Source organism: Diabrotica undecimpunctata, chromosome 5 (assembly GCF_040954645.1).
Source record: "Diabrotica undecimpunctata isolate CICGRU chromosome 5, icDiaUnde3, whole genome shotgun sequence".
Lineage (NCBI taxonomy): Eukaryota > Metazoa > Arthropoda > Insecta > Coleoptera > Chrysomelidae > Diabrotica > Diabrotica undecimpunctata.
Window position 1 is genome coordinate 99,425,867 of NC_092807.1, and position 10,499 is coordinate 99,436,365.

Sequence of the window (10,499 nt, forward strand, 5' to 3'; positions counted from 1 at the left end):
AATTTAGCGGAAATATGCCCGTTCCCCGTTTGGAAGTGTTTGGATCATAGTTACTAGTTTAAATATACTATTGCCTTTCTTTATAAGTTCTTCCGGATTAGATTTGCTAATTTGGTTGTTGTCTTTGAATATCTGCGATATTTGTAGTCGTCTTGGATACACCTAAATCTGACGGTTGATCCAAATCCGAATTAAAATTTTTGATGCGACTGGAAAGAATGTTGGGCGTTAGAGAGCAAATATATTATTGTCTTACCTCGGTTAATTTCTACAAAAAACGTTTATAAAACCGTAAATTGACTTCATTCAATTTCATGTGGAGGTTCAATATAAAAACTACATCGTAAGAACAATTTTTTATTTTATAAAATTTACAAATCTTTAAAAATCAATATAAGGCACTGAAATGTATATTTACAATATAACCAAAATACCAAGTTGTCTTAAAACTACAAATAGCATTGTTCTCTCATTAAAATATAAAATTTACTAAGTTCATAATATAGAACTGATTTTTAACCAGATCTTTTGGACGGAGTCGGTACTAAGACTGATAAGACTCATAAAATAACAGAATATACCTATTTAAAAACATCGTACAGCTAAAATATTAAAACAATATATATTCCAGTCGAACTCAAAAATAAAGGTTAAATTAGTGTTTCTAGATGTTCGCAGATAAATAATTAAAAATAATATTGCTTTATTTCTTAGCACTTCTTATAAAAATAAGTAAACTGTTTATTTTGATTTGATTGAAAACATTGACACTCTTAAATATAAGTACAGACTAGCAAAATTCATTCACTTTCAAGGTTGAATGCGCTGATAACAAATCCTTTGGTTACACATTTCCCAAAATTTGTATAATAATCTTTTTTGAAAACGATTCCCAGAATGGAAATCGAAGCGTCAAACATTAGTTAGTTAAAAATGTGATTTTCATTACAAACAATGATTGTGGTTTAACCCCATATAAACATAATATTTATAATCCTTTAAACTTTCAAAGGCGTTTGACAAGGTCAAACATGATAAACTCATGGAAATGCTCAGGAAGATGCATATTGATGGCAAGGATCTGCGCATAATAACCAGTCTCTATTGGAACCAAAGTGCTGAGATAAAGATGGGCAACTTACACAGTGGGAAGATAGATATTAAGAAGGGTGTACGACAGGGATGCGTCCTCTCGCCGCTCCTGTTCAATATATACTCTGAACAAATCTTCAGAGAAGCACTGGGAGAAGTTTCGGAGGGTATCAAAGTAAACGGAGAGGTAATCAATAATATTAGATATGCTGACGACACAGTTATTATCGCAAATGACTGCAACGAGCTTCAAAGACTCATGCAAAGCATACACACAGCAAGTCAAGAATATGGTTTAGAACTCAATACAACCAAAAAATGCATGCTCATCAGCAGAACACAACAACCTCCGATGCAATTGACATTAAACAACCGAAAAATAGAACAAGTGGAGACATACACATACCTTGGAACCACAGTCAACACAAAATGGGACCAGTCAACAGAAATAAGATCACGAATTGAAAAAGCGCGAAACGCGTTCAACAATATGAAAAAGTGGTTCACAAGCAAAATCTCAATGGAACTAAAATTAAGACTGGTCAAGTGTTATGTCTTCCCGGTCTTGTTCTATGGAGCAGAGGCATGGACCACAACGAAAGCCACCCTGAAGAAACTAGAATCCTTTGAGCTGTGGATATATCGCCGTATTCTTCGGATATCCTGGACAGACCACATCACTAACGTGGAAGTAATGCAGAGAATAGGCAAAAGCAAAGAAATAATCTTCACCGTAAAGAAATGGAAGCTTGAGTACTTCGGACATGTCATGAGGCATACTAAGTACCGGCTGCTACAGTTAATAGTCCAAGGAAGAATTGACAGTAGGAGGGGACCGGGAAGAAGACGACACTCATGGATGCATAACCTGCGACAATGGTTCGGACTAACATCGACCGAACTGTTCAGAGGTGCCGTAAACAAAGTCAAAATAGCCTTGTTAATAGCCAACGTCCGAAACGGATAGGGCAAAGGAAGAAGAAGAAACTTTCAAATATACCTGATGTTTTAATTTATTTATTACATTCTTAAATATGTATCATTCTTTTAACACATAATTATTGATATAAAAATCTATTAAATGAATTTAACTTTGTATAAGAAAACATGGCGCAGAAGATATAACTTTGAACTGTACACAGCATACAACGAACCCGAGATCATAACATCCATAAAGATCGGACGTCTGCGCTGGATGGGCCATGTTGAACGAATGTTGGAGACTGAAACACCAAAACATATTATGAGACAAACACCAGTAGGAAGAAGGTCAAAGGGAAGACCCAAACTTAGATACATGGAACAAGTGGAACAAGATCTGAAAACACTTAAGATTACCAACTGGAAAAACAAAGCAAGGAACAGAACAGAATAGCGGAAAATCCTAGAACAAGCCAGGACCCAGAAAGGGTTGTCGAGCTACTGATGATAAGAAAACATAAACAAATAACTATTATAGGTGGCCGTTCTTTGCGTATCTCAGAGTGAAATTTGCTAAGTAGTATAGAGGTAGAACTTTTCTAAAACTGAATATTTTATTATAAACTGCACACTTAATTTAAACTACTAATTATAGACACGTTAAGAATTCCACGGAAAAGGGCGTACATAAAAAATGAGAATTATCGTAGTTGCTGTATCTCTGTTCTTTCTGTGTCAATATGAGACAAAAGTGATCACTCGCGGACTATATTACAGGAATTCCAGTCATTTCCTGTGATGTAGCTTGTGATTAAACTAAATTAAAGTCATTTTAAAATTACACCACTAATAAGGTGAGATAGATAAGGCTTCACGTAGCGAGGCGTTCCAAATCTTACAGCTGAACTCTTCTTATATTGTAGGAAATACTTCCTAAAGGTCGGCATAGTTACTGAATAAAGCAGATTTAGATGATACCTACACCTACTTAAAGTGGATAATCCGAAGTATCACCTCTATGAGACGATACAATCGTTCTCATGTGTCACCTGTGAGTGGGTAGAGGAGGGATGTGGTTAGAACCAAGTTAAACTGATCGTGTTGACAAATTTTCGGACTTTTAGCCGAACTACACGCTTTTTTAAGGGGTTACACCTACTCCTTTTACTACTACCTATTACCGTACACACCATAGTGGAGAGCGTGCAAACAAAGATCATATACAGGATGACTAAAGAAGAAATCATTAAGACGCAATTCTCGATTTAACTTTAATAAGTCAGTATTGGAACACGCCTTTAATCGATATGACAAAGTATAACTTTGTGGAGGAATACTACAAAGTTAAGCTGCAAAAATGAATGTGACCAAGACTCCAATTAATGAACTAAACAAAAATGACATCAAGTGGTACACGGACAACTTTAAAACTAGCGTTAAGAACGGGAATAAGCCCCAGAACTAAAAACTCGGAAAGTATAGGGTAAATGCAAAGCATCTTCCAGACGGAAAGTCATGCTATTGGAAGATGTAAAACTTGGGACAAACCAGATAAACTTGGGTAAAACATATCGAAGACAAGATATTATCAAAATATCCGATATTCAAGCAACGATACAGCACTGGAATCACGTGAGATCAGCCCCAAAGTGGTACCGAAATGTTTAGGTAAAATAAATGAACCAAGCAAAGAAATTTTAGTCCACCTAAGGAAATACTTACAAGGAATGATATAATCAAAAATACTTATAGATCTGGTGTACGCCTACGAAGCTCCACCTAATCACACTAACGGAGCTAGGAACTGGGTTTTCTGGTTCCCCAGAGACTGAACTATAACTGTTTTCTAGTTAGGATGTTAAGGCTAATGCAGTGGATCCGTTCTAAGTGGTCTATGTGTGGAGCAGGCTGACAATAATTCTACCCCCAATATACTATAAATTACAAGAAGGTAGTGTCATCAGTCGTAATGCTTACTAATTCTTTTCGGTAGTACTAAGTTAGAAATGAGGTTAGAGAGTCGACCGTATTAGTCCAGTCATATACTAAATACGTTTCTCTGTTGAACTGAGTCTAGAACACACTAATTAAACCTACATTTAACCCTTTGTGGTCGTTATCATGCCTCACATGGCACCAGCTCTAGTTGTTAACGTTTACACAAAATTTTACTTATAGTTCACATGGCATCTCATAAATGACAAACCCAAATGACGGTTTTATTCATTGTCGTGACCTATATAACACAAATAAAAGTCCATTAACTCATTATTCAGTAATTACATGACAAAACCGATAAAAAATTTGAACGATTTACATATTTTCTAGCATATGTTGCTTGTTTGATAATACTCTCAGTTGCTAAAAGTTGGTTTTATATTATTGTAACATCTATCTTATACTGCAATATATTATCGATAAAACGCGCGCAGTCATGAGCACTCTAGAGATGCCAACCATCTATAGCCGGCTTTATAAAAGAGGCTGTCATCCACAAGGGGCAAATGTATTGATTTATAACAATAATTATTAAAATATATATATAAAAATTTACAAACCTTTGTTTTAAAAAATAAGTACTAAAGCTGTAATATAAAAATACATGAGAGCAGAGAAAAAATAGATAAAATACACATATATTATATAACTAAAACAACCAATGGACGGAATGTTCTATGAGATTCGTTAAATCACTTTAATATTGTGCCGCAAGAGAATGTTTTCATATTATTTCTACATTAAAATTAATCATTATTGAGTAAAAGAAAGACTTTTGATGTGGCAATATGATCTGGGCAGGAAGCAAAGTTTAAGAAACTGCATTAGTGAAGTACTTGCTGTAGGCTAGTGAAGAAATTAAAACGCTGGTATCATGTGTAACTTGTTTATAGGCAGTTGTAGCATACTATAATCAACATATTTTAGTAGTATTATTTCAATATAAAAGTACTGAAACAAATTCCGCTTCTTTTAATGAACTTAGAAGTACAAGAATTTATTATTGAAGTGGAATTGAAGATTTAACTTTTTAGATTAAAAATCATAGAAATTCTTATATTAAAATGGCTGGCTATTCTTATGAATTTTATCAAAAATTATCGTTTCTACTGTTTGTTATTGTTTGATTGCGCGTCATTTAGATGAAATTTTTGATTCAAATTTCAAAAATCTAATGATTTGGAAGTTTTTATACCACTGGACTATATAACAGAAATACACTGATATTTGTCACACTATTAAAGAATATTATAAAAAAGAAATATAAAGAATATTTTAAAAATTCATTATTCACTATAGTCACATTATAAAGAATATTTTAAAATAGATTCTATTGATCAATTTACCTCTAATCTAAACTAATTTAATCAAGAAGAATAAACATAAAACAAGACATAATTAATGTTGATATTCTGCGCATTGAAACCATTGTGAGAGTATAGGAGACAAATGTCAAAAAAATCAGTTAAACAAAACAAATAGTTTGATAAGGAGTGTCAAGAAGCAACAGATAACAGAAATAGACCATACCTAAAAACAAATAAGCTAGATGCACAAGAGCTAAGGTAGGAATACCGGACCCTAAAAAGAGAAGAAAAAAGGTTACATGGAAGAAAAAGGGCAACAGACAAACAAATCTTACAAATAGACCTTACTGCTGAGGCCGGTTCTCACATACGGGGCGAAAACATGGACTCTAATACAGAAAGATGAAAGACTTCTGGAAATATTTGAGTGTAAGATATTCCGCAAAATATTTGGAGCTATAAACGATTAGGAACAGTGGCGCAAAAGATATAATTTCGAATTATACCAACTCAGGTATATATTAGAATTATACCAAATCACAGCAACTTAGATGGGCTGAACGCAATGGGCAATATGATTGCTTGAAAGCTAACGGCAGGAACACCTATAGGAAGAAGAAGCAGAGGCCGACGGAGAATTAAGGACACTAGAGATCAGAAGATGGCAACACATTGTCAGAAACTGAACAGAATTGCGACGAATCTTAGAGCAGGCCAGGATCCACAGAGGATTGTCGAGCCAAAGATGATGATGATCAATGTATAGATTACGGTAGTGTTAGAGGTAATAGTAAAGACAAAATAAGTTTCTTATTCATAGAATATCTTAGAAATTAGAAAACAGACGAGATTATAGAAATTTAATAATGAAATTAAAATGTAGTCAGCTACAAGACATACATTAAAACAAATTTAATTGGAGGCTTTACCTTTCAAATATAGCATATAGCATAGCATACTAATGAAAGACATACCAAAATGCTCAAGACATTTTAAGTAGGAATCTACAAAAAATTGAAGAAAGCTGCTTAGAAGCCTAGATGAAAATGTTCATAAATATTTTCAGTAATTTGTTAAAAAATATGTGAATTTTATATCTACACTAGACAAAAAGGAAAAGGTAGAAAACTCAAATTTTTAACTGGCCAGAATAGAAAAATATATTTGGTGTTTTATCGAAAAATCTTTTTGGTCATTTCAAAACAGAATACAAAGTAAAATGAATTAATTGTCAACATAGAAATGGTTTCAAATTTTCATTTTGACACTAAGAAACAATTTAATATTATTTTGTGCTTAATGTGACTTTTATATTCAGCATGTAGCCACATATTTGATTCTAACGGCAGTGCTTTTTTGGTTAACTACATTACTACAGCTGCACGAATTGCAGGTCACTTTTATAAAATATAACTTTTGCGTACTTTTGAGCTCTCATTATGTAGCATAACATTAATATCGCATGCTCAGTACATGTGTTACATTTGTTAAATAATGTACATTTTTACATTTGTACTATTAAATCTTTGTTTTTTACTCAATGCAGATGAGTAAATAATAAAATCGATAATATGGATGCCATCAGCAGTGTCAGTAAGTTGACAGGATTCTTCTTTGCTGAACCAGACTGAAAAATATAATAAATCATTTTGTATTATTAATATATTTCTTTTATTTTATATCAAGCCTTAAAAAAATCATAATTAGAGTAGGCTATGAAATTTTCTTTTTTGTAAGGTTAGTCATTGAAGCACAAGAATTCAAACACAAATATAACATTATCTGACTTTAAAATACACATTTAAATAAAAATAGATAATATAAAACAAGTTTAATCTCCTCTGATTACCTTTCTAACATATATATGAAAGTTATGGGTTACAAAGATAATCTAATTTATAATTTTATACAAAACCAGAGATTATTTATCAACACCAGTTGTTAAAATTTTACTATTTGCCATCTGCCAATATTAATTGCTAGTTTTCAGGTTTAAGCTTGCAAATTGTTGGATTTATTTAAAACTTGGTACCATCGTGTTTGAGTCAGCAAGATGAATCATCCAAACATAAGTAATTTTTTTTTGCTCTAATGATGTAGGTCTTGGGCTGAGTATATTATCTCCAACTGAGGTACAAAAACTACTTTAAAAAGTTCCTAAGTATTTTCAAAATAAAACTATGTATCTTAATCTTGTAGGCAAATACAAAATTGAGGCCAAGTAAGATACCTGTCAAATTGGAAGACCCAAAAACCAATAAAGATCAACAGGTTAAAATTATCTCATTATTTTTTAAAATATTCATTGTTGAAAATGATTTTGGAAGTGGAAATCAAAGTGCAAACCAATGTAAAACGTAATTATTATTTCAATCAAATTGTGGTTTAATGCCATAACCATATAAATAATATTTAATTTTTATATTAGGTTATACAAAAATATTCTTCTTCATGTACCATTTCCTTTCAGAATGTTGATTGCCATCATAGCAATCTCAATTTTTTCACTGCCACCCTTAATAATATTCTTGTGTCAATACCATACCAAGTTCTTCAACCAGTTTCTTTATCTTGGATTGTGTTTGCCTGCTATTTTCCCTTGCATAATATTTTAAAAACCTATATTTGAGATCTCTCATTACATGTCTGAAGTACTCCAGCTTTCTCTTCTTGAGGCTTTTTATAATCTAAGTAGTCTTGCTGAGACCTTCTAGTATTGTGGAGTTTCGAATATTCTCCACCCAATAAACTTTTAAAAGAATACAATAACAAAACAAGAACATGAACATAATTAACTTGAATGCTATTATTTTTGACAATCTACAGAAAGAAGGCAATGATGAAAAAGTATAGTTTTTGTTAACCCAACTCTGAATCATCATAGTGATTTTTAATGAAAAAAATACTTACAATGATGTAATAATTACATCTATCGCCCTTACAACACTCTGAACATTTCCAATCCTGGTACCAAATGTGGGTACAGGTACCCATATTACTGCTTCTAAATTTCGCGCACTTATCTTTAGAAGAACATCGCTTTGATATGTAATATTGCTTTAAAGCACCCTGCTGCCAATATGGAGTACTACCCCAACTAATTTCCGTTAAACAAACGTCTTCCCCATAATTGCATGTTTGAATTGTAGTTACACATTTCTCCTTATTGTTTTCTTGATTATCACAAACATAACATTCAAGGGATACGCCTAAAATGATTCATAAAATTTGGTCATATTTTAAACGTATGTAAAACCTAAAAATTATTTACCTAGTTTCAGCTGGGTGATTAGTAAAAATGTAGCTAACACCACACTGATAGTAGTCATTGCTATAAAGATATTAAAACAAATTTAAAAAATAAAAACTTTCAACACAGATTGTTTACTATTTACTCATTATACTCATCTGTGTTCGGTTGTTCTCTGCTGCTGTCAACGTTGTTCGTGGCAGTGTTGCCATGTAGAGAAGAATGAAAATCTCAATTATGACGATAAAAAAATCGCTACACTGTCGCTATTTATCATTGCTGAAAATGAAAAGCCAATAGGGATGTTCACAAATTTTTAACTATAGTTAAATTCAATTAAATTCAATAGATTATAAAATATATAAAAATATAGTAAACATGAAATTGTTTAAAAATATATATTTTTTAAGATAAATCAATTCTTAATTTTAATTTTGATGGAGGCTAGAAAAACGGCTCCTCGCAGCGAGGCTACGGTGTGTGACGTCAGCAGTCGTATCGACAACTTGTTGTGTATACGTATTTACGAAGTGTAACCAGTTCTTTAAGTATTTATGCAGTGATAATGAAGCCAAATAAGTGGTGTTTACTACAAAGAGAGGGAAAAACTAGAAAAGGAAGTTATTATGCAAGTTAGAAAAAAAAAATAAATGCAAATATCTGTAACTCGGAAGGAATCAACACTATGTTCATTTTTAAAACTTTATAGGAGCAGTAGCGCACCTAGAATTTGCCTCTGGGGGGGGGTTTTGGTTGGTCATCAAAATTTTTTTATGGTGTTACCTCCATTTTGAGACCTTAAAATGTGTAAGTAATAGTGTCGGAATAGGGTCCTGGGGGGGGGGCTTAACCCCCAAAACCCCCCCTCGGTGCGCCACTGTATAGGAGAGCAGTTTTAAACTTTTTTTCACCAAAAAGTATTATTGCTGCAGCTCTTTATTAAGATATCGAAACAATATTTTACTAGAACATTCTGTTTATTGTTATTTACATAATACATTTGTTATAACTAAAAACAAATTTGTTCCTGTGTTTTTTAATCCTTTTAACTGGACATGGTGTTGTAGCCATCTAATAAAGTTATTGTACTGTAAGAATTAGTATGGGGTATTCAATAACAACTACAATCCTATTTGACTTTTACTGACAAAATTTATTTAACCATACAATTTACCTTTACAAATACAAATATGTATGTAAAAATGGCATTTTAGGTACAAACCACTCAGTCATCCTCGAGTAAGTCTCCTTCTGGATAGTCACTATTAGTATTACTAGTAGGTATGCTTTAAGTTTTGATAAAAATCAAGGCAAAATGTAGGAACATTTGACAGTAATGCCAATAGATCGTTATACTTTTGTTGTGATATAAGTATTGGACTTTGTGATACCAGTTGCAAATCTTTTGGCAATGTAAGGTGTTGCCTTCGAAACCTAACAAGGTCAATCTCCTGGTTTTCGTCATGAAAATTACTTTTTAAAAACATAGTTCTAATGCTGTTTTGTTTAACTTGCAGTTAAACACAGGTTGGCAGAAGAACTTGTTGTTTGTTAATGTCTCTTTTCTATTAATCAAAGGCGGATTTTAAGATGTTTTGACATCATACAAAGACCTTAAATTCTTCTAGTTCCATATTATGTACGGTATATTTCATTGAGGTTTGTCTGACTAACTGCTGCCAGTCCCAGGGCGTGTAAACAGAAATATTAAGTTTTTTCTCTTTCGCTCTATCAGCGCATGGACAGTGTCCGCCTCCATGTGGGTATTGCTAAACTTCTGGATGATAATTTTTACTTTTTTAAACAAAAGTATTAATGCTAACATTTTTATTCTGGCCGTAACATTTGTAAGACAGTAGTATGATTTCTTCTATGTTACTGTCAGGAATGACGGTATCTGACCATTTTAGTAATGCATATCTTATTTCATT

At 32.6% G+C, this 10,499-nt stretch overlaps 1 protein-coding gene across 1 annotated transcript; it reads right to left on the minus strand.

The window, feature by feature from the left end:
- Positions 1 to 341: 341 nt before the first annotated feature.
- Positions 342 to 8,759, minus strand: cold (coiled). Its single transcript, XM_072532333.1, has 3 exons — positions 8,590 to 8,759; positions 8,229 to 8,527; positions 342 to 6,945 (listed from the first exon to the last, which is right to left on the minus strand). Exons 1-3 carry the CDS (start codon positions 8,645 to 8,647, stop codon positions 6,856 to 6,858), a joined length of 447 nt encoding a protein of 148 aa, XP_072388434.1. The 5' UTR covers positions 8,648 to 8,759; the 3' UTR covers positions 342 to 6,855.
- Between the last annotated feature and the right edge of the window lie 1,740 nt (positions 8,760 to 10,499).

Coding starts and splice junctions, on each gene's coding strand:
- cold (XM_072532333.1), bottom strand. CDS start 8,647: ATGACTACTATCAGTGTGGTGTTAGCTACATTTTTACTAATCACCCAG. Junction 8,528..8,589: donor AATCACCCAGCTGAAACTAG/GTAAATAATTTT, acceptor GAATCATTTTAG/GCGTATCCCTTGAATGTTAT. Junction 6,946..8,228: donor GATGTAATTATTACATCATT/GTAAGTATTTTT, acceptor TATATTTTTCAG/TCTGGTTCAGCAAAGAAGAA.